At 35.9% G+C, this 25972-nt stretch overlaps 2 protein-coding genes and 1 pseudogene across 2 annotated transcripts; 2 read left to right on the forward strand and 1 right to left on the reverse strand.

The window, feature by feature from the left end:
- The window catches only part of LOC142612794 (histone-lysine N-methyltransferase, H3 lysine-9 specific SUVH4-like), a 35742-nt pseudogene extending 18604 nt beyond the window's left edge, over nucleotides 1–17138 (forward strand).
- Nucleotides 1252–6219, forward strand: LOC142612795 (protein STRUBBELIG-RECEPTOR FAMILY 1-like). The gene is made up of 5 exons (XM_075784953.1): nucleotides 1252–1457; nucleotides 1558–1749; nucleotides 2366–2525; nucleotides 4870–4940; nucleotides 5509–6219. Exons 1-4 carry the CDS (start codon nucleotides 1417–1419, stop codon nucleotides 4909–4911), a joined length of 435 nt encoding a protein of 144 aa, XP_075641068.1. The 5' UTR covers nucleotides 1252–1416; the 3' UTR covers nucleotides 4912–4940; nucleotides 5509–6219.
- A 1371-nt stretch (nucleotides 17139–18509) lies between the features above and the next one.
- On the reverse strand, nucleotides 18510–25640 carry LOC142613178 (putative glutamyl endopeptidase, chloroplastic). Its single transcript, XM_075785399.1, has 11 exons — nucleotides 25323–25640; nucleotides 23402–24389; nucleotides 23022–23150; nucleotides 22105–22407; nucleotides 21561–22019; nucleotides 21351–21416; nucleotides 20703–20763; nucleotides 20457–20606; nucleotides 20156–20293; nucleotides 19588–19901; nucleotides 18510–18872 (listed from the first exon to the last, which is right to left on the reverse strand). Coding segments are annotated over exons 1-11 (2883 nt in total). The 5' UTR covers nucleotides 25597–25640; the 3' UTR covers nucleotides 18510–18871.
- Nucleotides 25641–25972: the final 332 nt, after the last annotated feature.

Consider the following 25972-nt stretch of genomic DNA (forward strand, 5'->3'; position numbering starts at 1 on the left):
TTCTTTTCGCATTTCTGATTTCGGGGTGTTTGATCAAGCAGTTGGATTTCGCTTAGAGGATGCGGTTAACGTGAGTGAAAGTAAGTATTCAGTAATGGAACTCACATTGATTAATTGAAGAGCAAAAAGGCTTAAGTTGTTATGTATTTTCATTCTGTAGGAGCATAAGAACTATTCCGCATCTGGTGATCTTAGTGGAACTTTACTTTTTGACTTATCACAGAACTTCCTTTTTGGCTCTGAACAATCTTTTTACATATAATGGAGAAAAGTATGTCAAAGTAAAAGTATAGCATGTAATTTGCAAAAAAAAAAGGGTTAATAAAAACTATGTGTATCTCTTTCAGATTGATATATGATGTAAGAAAATCATGACTTATGAGTAATCTTCAGTAATCTTTTTAGGAAAATTAGTTTTGAAGTTTGAATTGCATTTACCTCCCAAGTGTGAAAATAAATATCTGTGAGGTAGTCCCTTTATTAATCCTCACAGCCATCATTATTTACCTAAGTTTCAAGTAATGTGGTAGATTCTTCTTCATCCTCATAAGTAATTTTTTTTTTTTGAGTTCTCTAGCTGTTTCACCTCTAAGTGTGAAAGCAAACACCTACAAGGCTGTCTCTTCTTCCAAACAACTTAGCACTATGTCCCCAAGTTTTCAGTTATGTAGTATATCTTGTTTGCTTGTATCTTTTTCTTCTACCTCCTGCTGGTTTACTCTTCATGCTTCTTTCCATATAGGTTCCCCTGGAATGTAACTGAACACCTTTGTTCATTTATTTCCCCTGATATATACACACACACACAAACACACACACACACACACACACACACAGACATATATACACACATATACATACTTGGGCCTTTAATTTATTAGGATAATAAATGCTTTAATCCTTAATTAGTAGTTCAACATTGTATTAGAGCTCTAATAGGCCGTTGCTCTTATTGCTTTTCATGCATTCCTCACCTACCTAGACTACTATCCTTATTGTAGAATACAATATTTTTGTTGGAAAAGGGTTCGGAAGATTAAATTTACACAAATACTTCCATCAAGTATTCTCATGTGTCACCATATGTTATAAGGACAAATTTGCTCTTGTTTTCAAGTTAACCATAATTGGTATTGTTGATGTTTCAGTTTGTTAACAGCCACTTTATAGAATTAAAAACAGATAAATTTAAATGTATATAGCATTTTTGTCTTTTGGTATTAACTGCTATTCTTTTGTTGATGTAGCTTCCTCGGAACTGGATGCATTTGCATTTCTTGCGTGCCATTGGGACTGCAATGTCCATGAGAGCAAGTATAGCTGCTGATGCTGCAGCAGCTTTACTTTTCCGCATACTCTCACAGCCTGCATTGCTTTTTCCTCCACTAAGGCAAGTTGAGGGAGTTGAAGTTCAACATGAACCTTTGGGTGGTTATATTTCAAGCTATAAAAAGCAGGTACTAGTGATAATTTTTGGCATGTCTGTTTATCTTTCTCAAGTTTTATGATTCCATATGGGCAGTAGAGTGATGAGGATTTTTTTGAACTAGTTTCTAGTATCTCTAAACTTCGCCATGCTAATATTGTGGAGCTTATGGGTTACTGTGCTGAGCATGGCCAGCGGCTACTTGTATATGAGTATTGCAGAAATGGGACACTTCATGATGCACTGCATGATGATGAGATTCAAAAGAATCTTTCTTGGAAAACACGCATCCAAGCGGCGCTCGAAGCTGCAAGAGCACTGGAGTAAGTTGAACAAATAATTCACAAATAACATAAGGAAAACTAATTTGAGATATGAACTTTGTTAGTTCCTTATATAGAATGCTCATGTTGGGCTAGGAGCTCAGAAACAAGTTTTTTTGTCATTTCTTTTATTTCTGACCAAGGAGATTACAACTTGTAGATTTCACATTTTTGTGAGGAAATCTTCTTTCATCCATGTTTGGTCAATTAGAAACTGATTTTTCCTCTTTTCATTATTTTGTTATTTCATTCATTCCATATTAAATGTCTTGCTTTCTGTTTGGAGCGTCCCTTAGTGAGTATCCACTTTCAAAAAGTAAAAGCATTTAAACCTTCATCTTCCAATATTATCCAATAGTAATTCAAAAAACCAATCGGGACACATTTTAACTTTATTAAACATCCTGCCTTTTCAAACCAAGACATACAAATTAGGATGGAGGGCCTACGATTTTAAAAGGTATATATTAGGTTTTTTTTTAATGAAAAACGTATATATTAGTTGCTCTTGCTCCATCATTTTCTTTTTTTTGTTTGGATGAAAGATAGCATGCCAGTGTTTCATGTTGACTAAAGTTATCAACATAATTTTAACTTGGCTTGCTGGTTTCTACAGCATCACTGACGGACAGGTGAAGATAGTAGAAAATGAACTATCCAAATCCCTGTTGGAAAACAACAAATGCTATCTACTGGACTGTGGTGCTGAGGTATTTGTTTGGATTGGCCGGGTAACGCAAGTGGAGGAGAGAAAAGCTGCCATCCAAGTGGCTGAGGTAGTAGCTTGACAACTGTACTAAAATATGGGCTGCCAAATCTGTGAGCCTTTCCTTTATCTGCTATATCTTAAAAGAAATTCACAAATTAATTTTCTTTAACATGCATTTTATCGTTGCATTTATTTAATAGCTTCTACCCTATGCAGCCTCCTAAGAACAGTCTTGATATTTTTACCCCAAGCAACTGAACTTGGACCCAACTATTTATGATGCCTTGATCAAGGAGAAGGTAGGTTCCTTTTATTTATTTGCTGTTATTGTTGCAATGATAGAAATATATTTGCTTTTTAAATATATTCCTTTACTCTGTATAATCTCTTTGCAAAGTATATTAAATTTACTCATCCTTCTTATCCATGGAGTGTGTGTGAAGCTGTTATATGCGGGTGTTTTAATGACTATGTTCATTTATTATTGTCACCATGCAAAATGTTCTTCCATCAAAAGGAATACGATCCTTGTGGATTGGTGTTGTATGTGTAAAGCTAGTGGCAAATTAGTTGAATATCTAAGGCTTTATTGTTTTATTGCTAGAGATTTGTGGTCTTTTACCTTTTCCTTATTTTGAGTGGGTGATAGCTTTTTGCTGTTACTGATTGGTTCCTTATGTTTGGAGGGCAAAGTAGCGGATCAATATTGAATGCTACTCTACGTATAACATGGGTGATTTGTAGAGAACAAAATGATAACAGTATGAGTGAATGCTTGCTTGCTTTTGGCTGCATCCTCATTTTTTTGGTTTATAAATAGATTTTCTAGACGAGATGAATCTTAAATGTGGTCCTTAGGTGAACCTTTGTAATCATCTTCTGTATACTTTATGTCCCTTTTTTTCCTAATAAAAAATTCAGTATTACTAGTGTTGCAACGTGTGCTTCAGTATGCCAGGTCGTTTGTTTTTGGGGCTAATTTCTGTTTTATTTTTTTTTGTTTTTTTTTAACTTAGGACAGGCAACTCAATCTGATGTCATGTCACTTTGATCCCTGTTCTTCATTTTCCTGCTGTTTTTATTTATTTTTTTTAGAACTTTTAACCTGGGGTTTGGCGTGCTCAAAGGAGAATCTAATTTAAAAATTGATTATAGTTTGATCCCTTTTTGGTTTACCTGATACAATGTTGCAGGTGGCTGTTGGTGATGTTATATATATTGAAGCAAATAGTGGAGCAGTAAAGAGGGTGGGCAGAAGTGACGCTTTTGCTACAGAATTTGACCTTGAAGCAGAAGAGTATGGTCCACTTCCTAAAGGATAGGTTCACAAAAAGAAGGAGATAGTTCAGGTCTGTTTTCATTCAGCTACTAGTTTTTTTTGTGTATTTTGCATATTCTTAAACTCATAAGTGACATACTAATTTATAATAATAGTGTTGGACATTTCCTGACTATGTGTGTTCCATATGAGATCAGGATTCAAGAGAGTTGCACATTTCAAATTTTTGACTGTCAGTGTAGTTAGTAATTGCAGCATTTCTTTTAAGGGGAGAAGATGTTAGTTGAGCTAGAGCTCATTGGTCCGATTCCTCAAATTCAAGCATTCCCCATTTTATTTTTCAAACACGAGAATGTTCGTTTTGTTTGGATTGGCCATTATTGGTTTAATTAATTGTGGATTCCTCTTGAACAATAGAGCATTCCTTGCCCTCAAATTTATTATAGTCGTTGGGGACTAGCTCACTTTAAGCGTTCTAGGATTTAGTTTTCAATGTGGCAGTCTTTTATAAAATTTCTCTAGTTTTATGAACATTATTATTCAATGGGCTAGCAGGTTTATTTGCTTGATCTGTATAGGGATGGATATGACAGTTTCAAGACTAGTAAATTATGAGTTCAGCATAAGGGGTGGCATTTAGCATGCCACAGTAATGGACCTTCTATGAGTTTCAGAAGGTTGAGTCCAGTTCATGGCTGTGTCCTGTGAGCTCAAACTTTGAGGATTAGGATCTTGGGTGATTAGTCATCTCAATTATCCGATCCTCGTGGTATTGAAGGAGTCAAATGGTGGGCTATAGATACCCGATGGTGTGGTACCATTCTTTGTTTGATTTTCTAATAATAAATGTGGGGGACTGATGGGACAGTCTGAAGTAAATAGAAGCCACCATTTTCATTTAAGGTTCTTTGCTATATTCAATTGTAATTGTTGTTCTTTTTTTATCCCCCATCTTGCGTGCAGCTTGAACAAAGCATTACTTCATACATTTATGTATTAAATTTTTTGTCTGTTCATGTGCACTTCTGCACGTGTAATATGAAAATCGCAGGAATTTATGTTTGAATACCTCTAATAACTAGGAGATATAAGCTGTGATTTTTAACCATAGGATTTTTTTTTTGTTATGCAGATTGCAGAATATGTGTTTGGAATGCTGCTGATGGTAGCTTAGTACATTCTTTGACAGGTCATACTGAATCTGTAAGTGATTTAATCTTTTGGTAATGGAATTTTTTTTTCCCTGATTCTTGTTGTTTTATCTTGCTTTCAGAAGGAAAGGAACTGATTCTGCTGTCTATTATTATTTTTTTAACCTATCCGCAAGTCAGGATGACTTACATGTGTTGAGTACTCTAATCATTTTCATGATCTCACTTTTTTTTATAGATGGAAAAAGTGCCCCATGTGCTACTTTTTTTTACCCTAGTTTTTAATGGTGCAGTAGGGTACATCTTCAAAGGAATTAATAAGATATCTACGTATATTAATTTTTTTAGAAATTACTTAGGGAATTGCTGCATATTTTAGGAATTACTTAACTATGATAGGGAATTGCTGCATTATGATATTAGAAATTACTTAACTATGCTAGAGAATTCTGTAACTAAGGCAGGGAGGACTTAAACCCATACATCATTTGTTGGACTCTCTTCCTAATTCTTTAGGAATGTTTGTAACTTGTATTTACATCATGTGTATGCAAGATTTTCTTTTTTCAATAGAATTAACATAAAAAAGAGTGGATAAATGAGCTGTCTTTTTTCAACAGGATGCAATCACAAATGTAAAGCAGCAATGCAGCGATTTTGTCATGACCAGAAACATCCAGTGCCGGGAAATGACTGAAGATGTGCAAAGACAAATGGCGGGCCTCAATTTCCAGGATAATAAAAACGCAAGTGCTTACAACAACTACCCTTCAGTAGGACATCAGAATCAAAGATCCAATTCATAACAGCAAGCAGATCCTCGGCCACAAGCACCTTCCTATCAGCCACCAGAGCAGCCTACAATGCCTGGGTATGGTCCCTCACAAGCTGATTATAGCTGACCACAAGCTGATTATAGCTCGCCACAGGTGCCTTCTCCTTACCATGTTCCACCTACTTCTGTTCCATATCCACATCCTCAGGCCCAACAGCAGCAGTCACTTATTGGGCATGAGTATGGCCAACCTGCTTATCCTCGGTGGCGAGATCCATACTACAATGCCCATGCACAACAATCTGGATCTCATCCTTGGCCTCCTCCACACCATCCGAGCTCCATACCCTCCTCCTTACCAAAGTGGCTACTATAAGCAACAATAGTGTAGCTGTGTATCATCTATCCATTTTGGCTATATAATTTGATTGCTTTTGATATGTAATCTGTCACTTTGTTCCACCCTTGCTTAAATGGATTGGATTTAGCTAGATCTTATTTATGGTCGTATAACCTCTTGATAATCCGTATGCTAGTTTGTGAAATGCTTTGTACGTGTATTGCATAGCTTGTAGTTGGATTTGTCTGTAGCTTTTAAATTATGTTGAGATTTACTGCAATGATACGAATTTGCTAAATAAAAATCATCTATTTTACTTTTTGTGTTCCATTTATGCTTCTATCAAAAGTAAAATTATTACTACTATGATTTTGTGAGGTTGACACGTAGGGCTTGTGACAGGAAACCACCCAAAAAAAAAAAATTTTAAAACCTATAAATCGAGTTCAATAAACTCGATTTATAGGTTTTTAAAATTTATAGGTTCAATAAACTCGAGTTCTACATTGAGTACTCTTCTCCAGAGATTTCAGGCAGAGAGTTGGGGCAAAATCGATCCCTATGAAGTCGATTTTTACGTTTGTTTTTTTACATTTTTTTTTTTTGTTTTCCTTCTTACTTTTTTTCCTTACCTTTTTTTTTTTCTTTCTTTTGCTTACTTTTTTTTTCCTTTCTTTTGCGTACTTTTTTTTCTTACCTTTTTTTTTCTTACCTTATTCTTTGCTTACTTTTTTTTCCTGAGATTTTGCTTACTATATTTTTTTTCCTTTTTTTTTCTTCCTTTTTTTTCTTCCTTTATTTTTCTTACTTTTTTTTCCCTGTAGTGCAGAAACACGATATTTTGCTCTCTCTATTCAGTATGTTAACTGAAGAATAAGCAAAACTTTTATATAACCACCTTATTGGTTATTTTCCTTCCTCACAAGTAATGCCACCATCAACTTAAGAAGACTAAAAATTATAAACAATAAGTGAACAATGTCATGCAAAGTAAAAATAAGATAAGACTTGACGAAAATAAGGTCGTAAAAGAATCGAAAGCTATACAGATGAGGAAGAAAATGGGTACATTGGATACAGAATACTTCGATTACAAGTGCATTCAGTGCTAAAAGAAAATAATAATTGTGCCGATACAACCCAATAGTAAGTTCGAATACACAATAAAGAGAACCACAATTTACATCTACAATGGCATTCCAAAATCGAGTATCTGCATACCTAAGAAAAAACATGAAGTTTGTCATTAAATACCAACAGCCAAAACGACGGTACTAATCTACGTAACTTGGATAATTGATATAATCATGACATTTTATATAAAAGCATCACTTACCTAGGTTGGGTCAGTATTGCTTGTCGAAGCCCCACGGGAAAGCGGACATCTTCTACGGTTATGCCCATGTTGATGACACAGTCCACAGCTCTGCTTTTGTTGAATCTCCCTCAAGTCAGAATCTGGCCTTCGGCTTCCCGGTTTTCGCCGGACCCCATCCATCTCATTCCGTATCCTAGACTTCACAGGTCGGCCTTTACCCCGCAACAGGTCTGGGTTAGGCACCCACTTTGGACCTTCCACATCCCTCCACAACGACTCTGACTTTGGCACCACAAATTGGTGTGAGTAGGTGCGAATGGCGTTGTCCAAACTATAACATGGGTCAATATATGCAGTTCCATCTTGCCCCAAGTACTGAAGAACTGTAATCGCATGTGAACAAGGGATCTTTCGATTTTGCCACTTTCCACAACCACATGTTCTGGCCAATATGTTTACTTTATGACTATGTTGTCCCCCTCCAGAGCTATGGATGTTGTACGCAGTCGTTACTTGATATACACCATGGACATTATTAAACGGCCTTACTTAGTGTGTTTTAGATTTTTTCAAATTTGCATCAAAGATTTCTAAGGCATATTTACTCCACACCTTGCCCTCCAAGAGATCATGAGTAATTTTTTTGTGTCGATCATGGAAATACGCAACAAGTTTGCTCCAAGTGAATTCAACCAGTGCAAAGAATGGGCGGGCCACGGGCACCTTTGAGTACTCCATTGAAGCACTCTGAGACATTGGTTGTCATAGCCCCATAACGGTATCCACCATCACGTAGCTGGGTCCACTTCTCTATATCCTCTTTCATTAGATATGTGTATGGCATGATGGATGGGTCAGGTTCACTTACCTGTTGTTCAGTGGCTGATTTCTTCCTAATGGCCTCGATCTCGGCTTCCTTGATAGGTTGCATGTACAACTCAAATTTAGCGTCCTGAGTAGCATACCCCGCTTTCAAGGCCAATGACTTTAAAGTGGCGTCCTGAAAATGCGTGTTGAAGTTGCTAGCAACATGTCGAAGGCAATATCTGTGGTATACTCGTACTCGTCCATGATCATCTCTAGGCCAGTTGGCAATTGCATTTCGAATACCCTTATGTCGGTCAGAAATTATGCATATGTCCTTATTTGCTATCACATCCCCCAGTGCAAACCTAACGCAATCTAAAAACCACCTCCAACTAGGCCCTGACTCTTTGTCCACAACAGCAAAGGCGAGAGGCAAAACCTTGTTGTTGGCATCGGTGGCCATTGCAATCATCAACACCCCTCGATATTTACCATACAAATGGGTCCCATCAATACTGATTACTGGTTTACAATGTCTGAATCCTTCAATGCAAGGAGCGAAAGCCCAAAATACAAATCGCAATATTGTAACACCTTCCTCCCTCGGTTCAGTGAGATACCAGTACCGGGTGCCAGCTTCTTGATCCAAGTATGCCAACAACAACTTTTTCAGCCTTTCGTAAGACTCTTCCCAATCGCCAAATATCTTTGCAATAGCCCTTTGTTTCGCATCCCATATCTTATAGTAAGAAAGCTTATGTTCATAATACTTCCCTTTGATGTAATCTCTAAGGTGTTGAATTGTTGCCGTGTGATTTTCTCGCAACATTGGAACAAATTCTGCTGTAAGAAAATTACAATCCATCATTCTACCATCAAGAGCCATGCCAAGGGTCATACAACTGTGAGGACCCCCATAAGATGTGACCATCCATGTTCCCTGTTTAGGCTTCATGACTGCTCCAACGTACCACTTGCATGACTCATCCATGCATTTCACATACAGTCTACTTTTGGTCGACCTACTAGTCAGAAAGTTTCTGTTATGCTTTGCGGCATAAATTGTTAATGCACGTTTCACCGCTTCTTTATTCGCAAAAATCAACCCCGTACAAAAATTCATGTCCGCATTCCAAGAAGAAGCAAATGCTTGCTCACCAACTTCAGGATCAACCATATTTTCCCAAGTATTTTCATAAAATGATAAGGCGGGAGGTTCATAAACAGGGGTTGCATTTATAACATGCTGAACTCTAACAGTAGGGTTTGCATCATCTTCATCACATTCATCCATATCATCAACATTAGGATTGAGAGCAATTTCATGGTCATCAACACCCCTATCAAAGTCACCTCGCTCAATCCTTTCTTCGTACTCATCTCTATCGTCAAGATCTTCCCCAACACAGTGTTCGTCTTCAGCTTCAACTACTGGAACTGTAGAGGATTCACCTCGATGTGTACAAAATTGATCTTCATATCTATTGCCAAGTTCGCTCTCAACTGTTCTTGGTGTCTCTTGAAAAGGGGGTGTATAGCCTCCCAACGTGGTGCACTGATCATCTAGGACTGCAAACTGTAGAGATGTAGTTGTTTGTACAATATCCTCTATGCCGACTTCTGCACGCGGCTCCAAAGTGACGTACAACTCAAAATTTGCTATTTGTTCCCATTGACGCATCTTGTGAAACATGAACTTCACATGTTTGTCTTCTGTTATCGCCATATATCTGTAATTAATGCATTGATTGAGGACTTCATGTGGAGAACGGAAAGTAATATGTATGTCATGCAAAGCGGGGGTTCAGTTGCAGCTCTTCCATAATTTTTATCTTCAAATCACTCAAGGTCTTTAACTTATGGCGTATCATCATATAACAGCACTGGATACCCGGACCTTCAAATGGAAATCCGTCATAAGGGTTGGCATTGCTAAGGGATCCACCGTAGTATATATTTATATAGATCATTATCAACCTATAGATCATCAAGTGCAATTGTGTTAGTGACAAATTTATAACTCTCAATCAACATCAATCACAAAACTTTGGGTATGACATGCCAACAATACTAACCTCAACCAAATTTGCATATACTCACATCCAAATCATTCTAGAGGCATGACATTCAAAACCCATTCAAATAAGATATGATGAACAAAAATATTATAGCAACTAGTTACCCATTGAAATCTTTGTTACAAATCTGAAACAACTATATCTTGAAATAATTTATACTAAAAAGACTGTAATGGGTGTCTTAGGTATCAAACTCATAATCCATTTCATACCAATGACAACAACCTAAAAGTACTAAATATTCCTAACAATTGATCACAATATTTAGTACTAAATATTCCCAATATTAATTTTGAATAAAAACCTAGCATAATCACAATATTTGGTACTAAATATTTCCCCAATACATTATTCCCAATAATTAATCACAATATTAATTTTTTTAAAAAACCTACAAAATAATTTAATCACAATATTTACACTAACAAAAAATAAGCAAATATTCTCAATATGTTGTAATAACATAATTAATCACAATATTTGGTACTAAAAATTCCCAATTTACAATCACAATATTAATTTCCTAAAAAAAACTTAGCAAATAATTTAATCACAATATTTACACTAACAAAAAAAAAAAATTCCAAATATGTTGTAATAACATTAATCAAAATATTTAGTACTAAGTATTTCCAATAATTAATCATAATAATAATTAAAAAAAACTAACAAATAATCACAATATACTAACAAACTACCCACAAACAAACAAACTAATCACAATATTTACACTAACAAACAAAAAAACAAAAATTTTCCTAATATGTTCTAATTGTTTCTTAAAAAAAATAACCTAGCAAATAATTACTATATTTAACTAACAAAAAATATTATCAATATTGTAAAAAATATTACCTGAGAGTTGATGAAAGTTGATGAAAGATGAGTGTGATTGTTGTGTGAGTGAAGTAAGTTGTGTGGGTGATGAGGGTTGTGTGAGTGATGAGGGTTGTGTGAGTGGTGTTGCTGTGAGAGCAGAAGAGAAATGAGAGCATAAGTGAGCCGGGTAAGGGGGAAAAAGGTCCCAGTTGGGACCCACATGACACGTGGATGGGTTGGGGACCATTTACGGAAATCGAGTTCAGGAGACTCGATTTTTAGAAGCACATAAATCGAGCCTCCTTGACTCGAGTTACATCCACGTGCCCGAAAACTATGGTGCCCAAAAATCGAGTCTACTGGACTCGATTTACCTTAAGTGATCACGTGACCAAAAATCAAGTCCACTGGACTCGATTTACTAACGTGATCACGTGCGGCGGCGTGAGTGTGTCAAATAGAAATCGAGTTCATTGAACTCGATTTTTTTGACCAAAAATCGAGTTCAAAGAACTCGATTTTTGTGCCAACGTGGCCTCCCTGTCCAGCTCAGCCAGTGCCGCGTAGGAGAAATATAAACCCAAAATCGAGTCCAATAGACTCGAATTGTTAGAAACCAAATATGTTTCAAACGTTTGCTTACTAATGATATAGTTTCAGTTTTGTAGTTAGTTTTGTAAAAACGTCCAGTACTACTGACATTATTGGAATTGTAGGTTTTAATTATATCAAGTCTGTTGAAGCTGCAGAAAATATAAGTATCCCCCCAAATGCTCCCGGATGCAATTGCAAAGGAAAATGCACTAATGCTGAAAAGTGTTCTTGTGCTCGACTTAATGGCAATGACTTCCCATAAGTGCACGATGATGGTGGCAGGTGAGGTTTGCACTGTTGGTTTGAGGATGTTAGAGTTATACTTCTTGCTATCTTTATATTAACTTATTATTTTATATTAGTGTAAGGGTTTCTTGTAATTATGTCATTTCATTTCAATATATATACATGATATGGTGAGGGACTAATCAATTTTAGTCCCAAACCTATTTTCTTATACCCTTTCTCTGCTCACTCTTCTCCCCCTCTTTTTTCTGCATCTAATCCTAATCGTCCACAATTTACAACTCAACTGCTGGCATTGACATAGTGTTAATCATGGAATATATATATATATATATATGGAGAGAGAGAGAGAGAGAGAGAGAGAGAGCTCGAATTTGTGTTAAGAGCTTGTTTAGAACCCAAATTAAAAAATTACGGCTAAATTGCTTTTACTCTAACTTATCTAAGTGCGGAAATAAGAGTAAATGAAGCGCAAACAACCGATACTACTCTAGTGCATAAACATGAACAACAAACAATAAAAGTAAAGTACAAGAGTAAGGGAAGAAGGATGCAAACACAAGCTAACACGCCGATGTGTTATCGAAGAAGAAACTGAAGAACTCAGCGAAAAACCTCTCCGCCGCCCTCCAAGCGGTAATCGATCCACTAAAGAATAAAGTTGGAGTACATGAATAAGAAAAGACTCTCCAAGCCTAGTCTACCCAATGTACTTGAGCCCTCTAAACTCCTGCTACCGACGGACTTCATGGAGTCATGTCTTCTCTAGCTTTCTAGATCCCGCAATACGCCCGATTGTATCCGCCAAGCCTCACCGGCTTCTTTTGGCAAACCCCCAAAGCTTCCCAAATTCCAAAACATTCTCTACACTCTGAAAATGTGTGGGTTGTGTTTGGGTACAAATCTCCTCTCAAGGTATGACAATAGGAGAGGGAAGGAGAAGAGGCTAGAATAATTTCTCATTAAGGATTAGTAGCTCTCTCTCTAAAAGATGGGTGTGTATATTGTTGAAAATCTATCTAGGGTTTTTCTCTCTGAATGGCCTCTTTACACATTTGTGGGTAATGAGGGTATATATAATATGTGTGAAGGGTAAGAAAGTCACACTTAAAAAACTTCTAGGTAGAGAGTTTCACGGGTGTCTTGCGGGAAGGCCTTACCAACGAGACACTCGCGAAATCCTCCAAGCTGGCACGACTCTTCAGCTTCCAGCATGTGCTTCTCATATGGCTCTTTCGTGGGTTAGCTATTAGCGAGACAGTCGCGAAATCCACTGATTCTTCATTTTATGCTTGATTCTTCACCAACTTAATACTAAACCTAATACAATAATATCCCACAAAATACAAGGAACAAATTAAAGCAAATACAACACTTTTTGTCATAGAATAAAGCCAACATAAAACATAGTTGTAAATCACAACTTTACACACACACACACAGAGAGAGAGAGAGATAGAGAGAGAGAGAGAATGGCTCAAAGGGATGTGAATGATGGTTGGTCAGCAGAAATTGATTGCTTAGTAACATTGTTTGTAAAATACACATATTATACTTTATTACACAAATGCATTTATTCTTATAAAAACTCTCCTTTATAATATGAAACAAAATTTTTATAGTAATTGGAGTCCAATTTTCCGCCATGTGTCCATCTAAGTTTTTATAGTAATTTTTTTGGCAACTGAATGCAAAAACCGAAGAATCTAAAACCAATTAAATTCTTAATCATTATATATTTTAGAAATATATAGTTTTAAAAAAAGTGTAAGGTAATACCATATATAATTTGAACCTCTTTTAAAAAATATATATAATTTAAACCGTATAATTGTGATTGTTGTTAATTATACCCGAGCATATGCACAGGGTTACTCACTAGTTTTCTGTAATTTCAATGATTAGATCTTAATGTTCGTGTGTGCGCACATATTTATATTATATTATATTAAAAATACTCAAATTTATTTGAAATTATAACATTATAATTTATGAGGGAACATAATTTTTTTTGTTTATAATTTTGCTTGAAAACACGTCCAAAAATTAAATGTATTGGAGAATAATAAAATGTAATAATTTAAATGTATTGCCATTATTGAAGTCTTAAATTTTCATGTAAATTTGTATTATATCTGTGGGAGGAACGAATCTTTCCCCAATCAGGTATTGTCCACTTTGGGAATAGGCCAAGGGCCGATGCTGCCCTCACAAATTTGTTCAATCCCATGTCGGGAAGAGACGCATGCCTTATAAGCATGGAGCCTAAGGAAGAGTATTCAAAAAATTTCCCCCACAATATCCATACAAATGTCTACTTTTTTTTTTTCATTTCTGTATTTATGCCGATTTTTTGAAATGTTTTTTTAAAACCTTAAGCCAAATGGAGGGGGAGGATATTGATCGTCTTTTTTTGCATTGTACTGTTGCTGGTTAGCTTTGGGCATTTATGTTGACTCTTGTGGGTCTTAACTGGGTGATGCTAGAAGAACTACTGTTATGCTCTTCTGTTGGTTGGGGTTGTGTGGTAAGAGGATGGTTTCCAGTACTTGGGGGGTTATTCCTACGTGTTTATTGTGGTTTATGTGGAGGTAAAGGAATCTACGGCATTTTGAAGGGAAAGAACGCTCGATTATTCAACTTAAATCTCAGCTGTTGTGTTCTTTATATGAATGGCGGAAAGCTTATGGTGTTGGGTCAGAGATTGGATCTCCTAGATTTTCTGGCAGGATTATTAATGTTTTGATTCTTGCGCTGCCTGTTTGTCTTGTCTTCTTTTTCTTTTTTGAGTGTTCTCTGTATAATTTGCCTGAGTACTACGGACTCAGCCTATGAAAATGTGTACGTATTCCATACTGAATATATTCATCATGTATATTACTAGCTATTTTTCGTAATCTATGTTAGATTAGATATCACCCATGAAGCCGAATAGTCTTAGTTAATGTTATGCACATTTTATGTCTACATGTTTTTATTTAGCTTGCCTTTTCAGCTAGTTGGAAAATGCCCTCTTAGTTAGCGTGTTGTTTGAACTTTTAAATTATGTTTTCTGGTTTCTATTATGTTTACTTTTCTTTTCTTTTCTTTTGTCTTTAAAGCTTGGTATCTTGTTTCTGAGGTATCTATTTGAGATTTATTGGTCTTTATCCTCTGTGTGTGTTTGTCTTGAAAGTTTTGTACTTTTTGTTTGTTCTTTCCCTTTTTCAGATTAGGTGAGCCAAGGGATGTTGTGTTTGAATGTGGTCCAAATTGTTGCTGTGGACATAGTTGCCTAAATCGTAGATCCCAGCAGGGACTGAATTATGAACTTGAGGTCCTGTGATTAAATCAAATAGTAGTGTTTTCTTTTTCTTTTTTGGGTTAAATAGTAATGTTTTCTGAGTATATCACTTATGTAACAGATGATTAATCATTTTTCTGTGAACAGGTCTATCGTACCAAGGATAAAGGCTGGGCTGTTAGGTCTAGAGACTTTATTCCTTCTGGTGCACCAGTTTGTGAATACAGTGGAATTCTCAGGAAGAGTGATGAATTAGACAATGTCTCAGAGAATGACTATATATTTGACATTGATTGCTTGCAAACGATGAAAGGATTAGGAGGGAGAGAGGTACCAATAGTTATGCACGAACTCAAATTGGTGGCTATGTGACATCTGTACCGTTTTGTTAGGGTGTATTGAACTGCTTAAATATTGGAAGTATGAAACTTGCAAATTTTTTACCCTGTTGCAGCAGCTTTTATTGCTTTGTTGTTTACCACAAATTTTCACTAAATTGTCTTTAATCTTTAGACTTAAGGGAAATAGTATAAGATTGCTCTATAATTAAATAGTTGAACTACAATTTACTCTCTCTCTCTCTTGAAAGGGAATGAGAATAAATTGTTGTCATTCTATTGATTGTAAAGAAATCTTGTACAGAAACGACCATGTAAGGTCACTCTTAATCTAATTTCAACTATTCCTCTGATTTTATTTTTTTATTTTTTTAATGCAGAGGCGGTTTCGCAATGTATCTATACCCTCAAGCAATCATGCTAAGAAAAGAGATGACCATATATCAGAAACTGGGCCTGAGTTTTGTATAGATGCAGGTACTTCTGGTAATGTTGCCAGATTTATTAATCACAGTTGTGAGCCTAACCTCTATGTTCAGTGTGTTTTGAGTTCCCACCATGATGCTAGACTTGCGCGAGTGGTGTTATTTGCTGCAGATGACATATTCCCTATGAAGGTAAAGCTTCTTTGTTGTTCATCTATAGTTCATCTATAATTCCTGCTTTGATTTGCTTGGACATTGAGGATTGTCTTCACAATGTTTTCTTCCAATAGTTTTAATGACACATTTTAAATTTGATAAGGGATTGGAAATTGTATGCTAGGAAGCACACCGTAACAGGGTGATTCTTAACCAATTTTAATGAATACTATAACTGAAAGGTAAACGTTTCTAATAAGGTTTAATAATATCATAACTATAAATCTTTTATATTTGTCAGTTGCAACTTCATTGCTTTTGTTATCCTAATACCAATATCTACTTTGGAGAGGGTTTATTTGTGTTTCTATTGTATATACTTCCAGTGTACTTGGATTTATGTTTTGTTAATAATACTCTTTTTTTTATTCTTAAAAAAGAATTCATTTTGGAGAAGACTGTTGAAGAGGCTTGCAAACAGATGTAAAAGAAATATGGGGGCCTCAACCTCTAGAATTAATAGTATAACCTGTCTATAACTAAATCAGTAATATATATAAAATGTTAACAAAATGTACTAGTAAGGTAATGGCATAATGATGAAATGTGTCCGAGTAGCAAGTTTAGCCTTGTTCAGTGTTCACTATCACGTTATTATGTCTGTTGTGCCAAATGTAGGTAATATCAGTTATGTTTTGTTTTGGCTAGCATTCTTACTACACTGGTTTGTCCTGAGAATAATGTTTTAGCTTTTGATAGATCAACTTCTTCTATGGAATGACAGTGTTTAATGCTATAAACAGGAGCTTAATTATGACTATGGATACCTACTTGATAGCGTTGTTGGTCCCGTTGGAAAGATAAAGGAATTCCCATGCTATTGTGGTGCAGCTGACTGTCGGAAGCGTTTGTACTAGGCATTTCGCGTAACATATACGTATAAATCGCGTACGTCCGTAGTATTGGCAATGATACGGAATTGTACCCGTTATTTTGAGGCTGAAAGAATACTAAACGTTTGTAACGGAACATGTATAATACATGTTAAAGGTTGCTTTCCTAATGAAAACGGTTGGCTTTAGGCATCAAAAGTCAAACACGATTAAGAGGAAAAACAACAACAACAATAATAATAATAAAGTCAAACGCAATATATAAAATATTATCAAACTCTTCAAGCCATGGTGTTTACTGGTTTGAGTTGACACAGCTTTTTTTCCTTCATTCAATTACAATATGATGTAAATCAATATGGTTTACTACTTGTTGAATGAAAGTTCTGTTGTGGTTTATAAAAATAAATAAATAAAAATAAAAAACTTCTAGAAAATGTATTCCAATCAAACTTTTAATATATTTATCTGATTCTAAAAAAAATTCATATATCTATTTTGTTATAATTGTAATTCCAAATAATTACAGTTACTATTTTATCACAAATAATTACAGTTATTTGATGCCCTTGTGTTAATTTAGTTGTTGATGACGTTATATTCTAAAGAGAAGTGCTATGTCCGCAATATTTTCACTACATTTTCACAAAATTACTTTCTTGCCTACTAGTAATAGTAAGTAATAACCTGTTACATAAAATTTGTTGTGAATATAGCATTTTTCATATTCTAAAAGAAAATTTGTATCATTTCTTATTTTGGCTTTGATAGTGGCAAATTGATTGTTAAATTATTTCTTACAACTACCACAATTTTTTTTTTTTTAAATTTAACTACTGATTTTGATATGTACTTAGTAGGCTGCCTGGAGAAGTTCATGAATATCATTACATGCATTAGTATCCTTCTTTTTAGTGCGGCATGTGGGATAAAAAATCCATAAATGGCTCTACACTTTTTTTTCCTTTCCTTCTAGATGACAATCACAAACGGCTGGCAATAAATATGTTAAATAATTTTACATGAGCGGACTAAAGTCATGGCTTTTGACTTCTTTTTGCAGTGTCGTTTTGAGTGTTACAAATGTTGCACCATCAAAACGATGTAATTTGATTGTATTTTCTTTTGTGCGTAAGTGACAAAGCTCAAAGCATTTAAAGATACTTCATGCACTGGGGTCTGGAAGCTGACATCAAATCCCTCAGCTTTCTTACAACTGATTCAGAGACCAAGATGATTTTCATTAATTTGCTACTATTAATCACATCATGATCCTTCACAAAAGTGAGGAAAACACTACCCTCAATTCATTTGACGAGGATCCATATTCTACACCCCCGTAGTTTGCTAAATAATAAGATAGCTCACAAAAAAAATGAACAGGGCAAGACAAAACTACTGCTTGTGCCATATTAAAGTATAATAAATTCACAGATGGAATGGAACACACCACCACCATCCCACAGATAATCATTTAATTTCCTCCAGGGGAAGGGGGGTGGGGTGAGGGAAAAAGAAAATACCTTCATCCCACACTAGACAACACAAATTATTTCGAGTAAAAGCTTTATTAACACTAGCAATCAATACAGGAAACACACATCCCAATAAATCCATAAGTGGTCATCGGCAACCTGCCACATGCATTGATGTAAATTTTGGATCAGTGACATTTTTTGGGCCTCAATTATGAATTAAACTTTGGAAGCAACGTTCAATTTCATAAAGTTGATGTATATCTGTGCTGTTCTGAATTTGATTTGAGACATTTTGGGTCCCAATTATGAACGACAGTTTGGAAACGGGATTCAATATTGTACATTTGATGTATATCTGCGTTGTTCTGAATTTGATTTGTGCACCATTCACGCTTCAACTTCATTCCCCAATGACCAATGATCAGCAATTCAATCTACACCAGATAGTTCAAGATTAATATTATGGAAAAGAAACATGATTAGAAATTAAGAAGTTGAACATGAATAGCAAACATGTAATGCTTGTATATTTGAGGTTTATGTTAGTAGGGGAGGGGGGAGATCTGATAATACAGGTATTGGAGGACTAAATAGGGCAGCTAAGATCAAGAGGTTGGAATGGGTGACTGAATAGAATGATAATAAATTTCATGGCTAAGATTAAAAATTTTGTATCTAACAGTGCATTTGATATTACATCATTTAAAATTTAGAAATATATGGCAATATACACTTTTAGATTTGTAATATTTAATTTAATCCATAAAGGATCCATTTCAAATGGACAGAATCCTTGTTTAGGTAGGATATTTCTCATCTGGTGCACAAGTCAACACTCCACCCATCTCTTTCTTTTTTCCCAGTAGTCATATGCTGAAGTTTCTTTGGGTTGAGGGGGAATGGGCAAATATAGAGATAGATGTAATAACAGCGATGACATGCTAAATGCTTCTCTTTATATCACATGCATCTCATTGCCCCATTCTGACAGAATCTGTTTGTACCCAAATTAACTATTTTATAAAAAGTAGGATACATAACTTTCACCAATTCTACCACAAAAATACTTGTCCTAAACATAACTTATTTTTAAGCAGCTAGTGATTCCATTAAAACAAAACCTATCCAAAAAAATGGCGAACAAATTACCATAATGATGACATTGTTATTGAGTGAAATCCTTCACATTCATGATCTGACATCTCAGCACCACCGCCTCCACTAGACGCAACTGCTTTGCTTTCTGAATCTGTAGTCCCTTTGCTTAGATCATCTTTAGATGCATCACGATCTGCTTTTACATCAGAAGTGTTTGGCACACAATACTTCTGAAGCCATCTATCAGTTTCCCAGAGTACATGCATGATACTCTCACGTGCAGCATATCCATGGCTCTCATATGGAAGAATCACAAGGCGACAAAGAGCACCATGACCTTTTAAGGCATTGAAAAAACGATCTGACTGCAGGGCATGCAAACACAAATAAGTGGCAAGTGAACAACTAGGTAAAGAAGAAAGGAGCTAGCCACTAAGCACTACATAGCTTCAAGCTCAGCCCATGGAAAAACTAATTATCAAAAGTGAAACTAATGAGAGGGGTAAGTTTAAATCTATAGGAAGATGTTTTGACAAGTCATTAGTTAATGGGAACACAGGAAAAAAGTTGAACTAAATGGGAGACATAACAAATTAAACAGGAATAATTCCTCCTTTACCTGCATTGTTAAAGTTCCAGGATTATTGTCTTCTTCTCCATGGATAAGCAATATTGGCTTCTTAATTTTATTAGCTGACATGAAAGGACTCATCTCTACGTAAGTACTTGTTGCCTCCCAAAGAGTTCTGTCTTCATTCTACACCAGTATAACAAAAAGGTCACTAACCATCAAGAGGTAAGATATGACACTAGGGACAATGACCATTGGGAAGAGAGGTAAAGAAAAAAATGAGGGAGAAAGTTAAACTAATGTAAGCAACTGGTTGGTTAAGTACAAAATTATTCCATTATTGTCTTACCTGAAAACCAAAAGGAGTAAGTGTTCTGTTGTAAGCACCAGAGCGAGCAACTCCACAACAGAAAAGATGAGGAGCATGTGCTAGGAGGTTTGCTGTCATGAATGCCCCATATGAATGTCCCCCAACAGCAATTTTGTTTGGATGGGCCACCTTAACAAGGGCAACATCAGACTACTGTCGAGCCAAAAGTTCACACTCGAGAGATATGCAAACAAAATTTAGATGGAAAAGAACAAAGCAGCTTACTCCACGTTGGATAACTTCCTCAACTGCGGCCTCTGCACTCGCAACCAATTGCTCTACATACCTGGTCAAGGCATTTCAAATATAGATCCTGAAACTCTATGTTGCGTAGTTTCTTTTGTGAAACTTTCAAATAGCTGGGAATAAAATCAAATAAAACAAGACTCATATGAGAGCTTTTTTACTTTTTGACAAGTCAAGCCTCATATGAAAGCTCAAGAAGTTGAAACTTCACTGTGAAGTGAAGAAAGGAGTAGGGAAGAGAAGGCCCCATGTCAATCTGGGGTACTTTTTTAGGACATCTCAAATGTCATTTACCTACTAGCTTGTGTCCTCAAGTTTAATGCACATTTTCAAGTATTTCCCCCTTGTGGTAAAGTCTTTTCACACCCATTTCACAACTTCCTTTTCACAAACTTACCATCCTTGTTGGGATGTGCACTTCACACACTTTCTCTTTTTTGGTTAAGAATGGGATGAACTTCCTTATGTCATCAATCTTATGAAAATATCTAATATGTGCTTATAGGCATTTTACTTTATCATATGACTAGGATGAAAGTCCCATATCCCTTTTTTTTTTTTATAAATAAAAATTCCCATATCCTTGAAACTATCAGTACATTCTTTAAAAAAATTGTATCATGCTACCTGTCATTTGCCTCCTCATCACCCTCACCGATAATAGGAATCGTTGGTCCACTTAGAATAGCAAACCTGAAAGTATCAAAGCAATTGAAAATTGGTCCATTATGTTCACAGCAAACCAGAAGATAGATGCAAAAGGAAGGGGAATAATGATGACATGCCAAAGATTTCAAAAGAGAGTATAAACAAACAATGGAAAGACGTAATTCATGCCTTCTAGCCAGCCAAAGAAGGGCTGATGTAGCACCTATTCCAGGAAATTCATTAGGAGAACCACGAACTTGTCCAGCAGCATCTTTGCTTTTAAATTCACCAGGGTAAGACCAAACCAGACATGGAAGAGGTCCATCTTTTGACGGATCATAGCCTGGTGGCAGGTATAGTGTTGCAGTCATTTGAACCCCATCTTTTCTCTGATACCTGATCATCTCTTTCTGCAACGTTTCCAACTGTGGGTACGGATGAGGGAAATTCGTAATTTGACATGCTTGCTTATCTGGCCAGCTCAGGATATAGTATTGGGTGTTCTCAGTTTTTGACTCTTTGGAGGTCAGTATTTTCAACTGATCCAGACACAAATTCCCTTTTTCCTGATCAGACATTAAAGCAACAACACTCTCATAATACTTTTCTTTGTCGCTTTGCCATATTCTTTCTTTGCTGCCTGTATTTCTGAAAGAAGTTGGTTTAGGACCATATGGCAGCAATGAGCATTTGGGAAGGAACACACCTGAAAAAGATGATTTGAAACACTTACATGTCAAACAAATCAAGGAATGGAATGTTCCCTTCTGGTGTTGCACCGCTTCCATTCAGTATAATATAATAGCTTTCGTCATCATGTCCCTTCTTTATCTTTGCAATCACATACGTTCCAGCTGGAGTTCTCCGAAACATTGGAGAGCCAGGATCAGAGTACACATCTTCTGATGACCTATCAAACAGGATGCGTGGACTAGAATCTTTAGATCCAGGAGAAATCACCCAGGTTCTTGTTCGCCGCGTTTTGTACCAAGATTCATAAACTAGAGCCAGTGAATCATCACACCAAGAAATACCTCTGCGGTGATAGAAAAGGTCAAATACATTAAAACAAGATTTTAGGTTAAATTCTCCTGCATATTTGCAAACAAAGCTACAAAGCTACAGACGGCTTTAAGATGACACATTTTGTGTTTAGCATGCCTGAGAGCAGCTTTGACCATGGACATGAAAGGCAACCATCTCTGACATCTAATAATATATTGGATAATATTATAAGGTCCAGGAATTTAGGGAATTATATAAGTGTCAAAGGCATGCACCCAACCATTTACTTATGTACATACAATATTATCCAAATCTTTCTGGCAAGAAGGTTAAAGATCCAGAATTCGAATTGAAATGAGCACTAGAGGCATGTTTATCAATCATTTGTACTAGTTAAGTTCACTAAGTGTGGACCATAATCCAACTCCAGCAGGCATTAGACCTATCATCAAAGTATTCAGTGCTACATTAGTACCTTCTTGAGGTTTGCAAGTCTTATAAGACAAAGTTCTTGGAAAACTTCATTGCCATGCAGATGAAAGAAAGATGAAATAATGTCAAAGTTCTTCCAAACACATTCAGGTTTAGATGTTAATCAGAACATAATTATGTGTAAGATATTAATCATATAACTCATATTCATACCCATAACGGAGATCAAGTTGATGTAAGATTGCTGGCTGTTCACCTTCTAGTGGCTCAGCAGGCTCTGTATAAACTATATCACGTGGAGAAACTTCCACTTTCGCATCACCTCCATCTTGTGTCTCTACCCTAAAGACCTCAACAGTCAGAGCAATCCAAACTTTTTTAAATTGTTATATATGTCAACAAGTAATAGACTGTTTACAATGATACAGAACCAATCTCTGTATCGAGTCATTCTGCATTATCTTATACAATTCTAAAAAGACACTCCAATTAAAAATTTTATAATTAATAACAGTTTCCAGATATGGTGAGGACCCAGTATAAAATAGCTACATCATCCACAGAAAAACATGAGTAGAATCTCAGATATATACCAGTAGAGTGCTGCTGGCTTATCTGCTCTCCAATTGATAGAGCGCATCCCTTTCCGCACACTATTGAATGCAATAGGAATGTCCTCAGCAAGGGGCAAATCACAAATTTCCCTAACAAATTGCCCATCACTTGTCCACAAATCTACCTTCTTGGGAAATCTTCCACACGGTACAATGAAAGAGTATGGTCTATGAATTGAACTAATTAAAAGGTACTTCCCATCTGGGGAGGGGTCTAATGATGTATACACAGCTGGTGGGCCAATTTCCTTCACCGTCCCATCTAAAGAAGCCAATACAAGTTGTGTAGTGGCATAGTAGTCAAATAAATCTTCATCATACTCATCTTTAAGCAAATCCTGGAAGGTTCTAACTTGAATAATATTTTTCTGCTCATTGGTCTGTATCTTTGGGCCAGATGGAACCAAAGGTTTCTTTGGCGGGTCTCCACGGGATAAGGGGATGGTGGAAACTAACAGAGTAGAATTATTAACCCAAACAAAATTGTCAAAAACAGCGTTCAGATAGATATTGGGTGACTGAAACAAAGGTCTAGCGTTCCCTGTTTCCACATCAGCAACCCACACTCTAAGCTTACTGCTACTGTTTTCTTCCTCTTCAACTCGGATGCTGAATGCTAAATGCCGACCATCTTGTGACCAGGTCACAAAATTGATCTTAGCACCGTCAGGGTAGCCATGTAGCTCTTTCTCTGGCCCTAGGGTACCATCAGGCATCAATTGATGAATCCCAATACCAGTGTAGAATGACATCCGACTTCTAGTATTACATTTTCCATCAATACGAATACCAGCCAGTTTTTCCTCTGGTCTTGCTAGTTCTGCCAATGGAGGCAAAGATCTCCGCTTAAGAAATAGTATTTTATCCCTGTGTGGCGAAAATGACAGCGCAGGAAGCGGCGGAGCATCAACAATATCTCTAATCTCCGGCGGAGGAAGACGATATCCAACTCCCAATGTCAAATCATCTAGATAACGTGAATCAAAAATAGAAGTCACTAACTCAAGATATAATCACGGTACCCCCAAATAAAATTTGAAAGCAACATTCCTTACAATGATTACTATATACATATGGGTTGGATTCCAGTTCAAGTTATTCCAGGTTTGACTTTTGTCTGCTGAAAAACTTTCTATTGGATGATTTTTTTTTATATATATAACAATTCCTATGTTGGATATCAAGATGATCAAATATCAATAACTATCTCATTCATCAAATGCTTAAAGGAGTTTTTTGAACTTACATGAGTTTAAGGATCAAATAGTTAAAAAAAAAAAAAAAAGTCCGATCGACATGAAATTTTGAGATTTTCAAAATACTAATCTAACATATTAGATAAGAGTTACACTCGTTATAACTTGAATATAATTCCGCTGGCATTAAAACTCAACTTCTTTTTTGATTAAACCACTAAAGCTAAATATACTAACTAGACCAAAGCATATTTTTCTGTCTAGCATTTCGGAAACACTTCCACACTGCTTTCAAAACCAATACAAATGAAAAAAGTTTCAAATAAAACAAAGTTCCTTTTTCTTTTAATTCAAATCACAAGCTTAAAAACACATGGCACTTGCTTTCAAAAATCGACCTCTGAATCTTAAGCGAAACACAGCAATTTCCGTCCAGGATAGCTAATTACTTACAATTCAACTTCGCATTTCGGAACACTTCCACCGCTTTCAAAAACCAATTCGAATAATAAAAATAAAAATTCATTTTCTCCTAATCTAATTCACAAGCTTTCCGATTCTTTCTCAATACACTACAATTACAATTCAACTATTTTTTAATTGGATAAAACTGTTTTACAGAAACACTTTTCCAAAGCAATTCCAATTTCCAATAAAAAAAATTAAAAAAAAATTGAAAAAGTGCTTTTAATTTTTAAATTTACCTTCGCTTTCAGTTGGAGGAGGAGTAGAAGAAGAAGAAGAAGAAGAAACGGAGCCGTTAGAAGCTCCACCGCCGTCTTCGGCGGCGACGGCCTTGATAGGGACGAGATAACGGAATTTAGAGGCGGACATGGAGGTGGAGTTGAGGGACCTAACGGCGTTAGCGGGACGGAGTTTGAGGATAACGGGAGGAGAGAGAGAGAAAATGGAAGGCGAAGAGCGAGCGGAGACAGAGAGGAGAGAGAGATGATGATAGACTTTGTGAAGGCGCATCATTGGTTGAATTTGATACTTTATTTATTTTTATTTGTTTGGTGCTGTGTAGTACTACTTTTCAGTGTGGTGTAGTACTAGATGTAGTAGTGTATATCCAAATCCAATTAGATTTAATAAAGGGCAAGCAAGGAATTAGAATCTTTTATCTCTTTTAAGTTTTATCAGTTCATGGTCCTGTTATAAAATAAAAATCTTTGAGCTCCGGGTAAAGTTGTGGTACGAAACTGCATGCCAAAAGATGCTGCCTTTTTTTTTTTTTTTTTTTTTTTTTTTTTTTTCCTTTTCCTTTCAATTTTTAATATAATAGTGTAATTCAAAGACTACTTTTCAAGATGGACTATTTTTTTTTTCCAAAAATGGATCATTTTTACCATCA

The sequence above is a fragment of the Castanea sativa genome, chromosome 10 (assembly GCF_040712315.1).
Source record: "Castanea sativa cultivar Marrone di Chiusa Pesio chromosome 10, ASM4071231v1".
Classification (NCBI taxonomy): domain Eukaryota; kingdom Viridiplantae; phylum Streptophyta; class Magnoliopsida; order Fagales; family Fagaceae; genus Castanea; species Castanea sativa.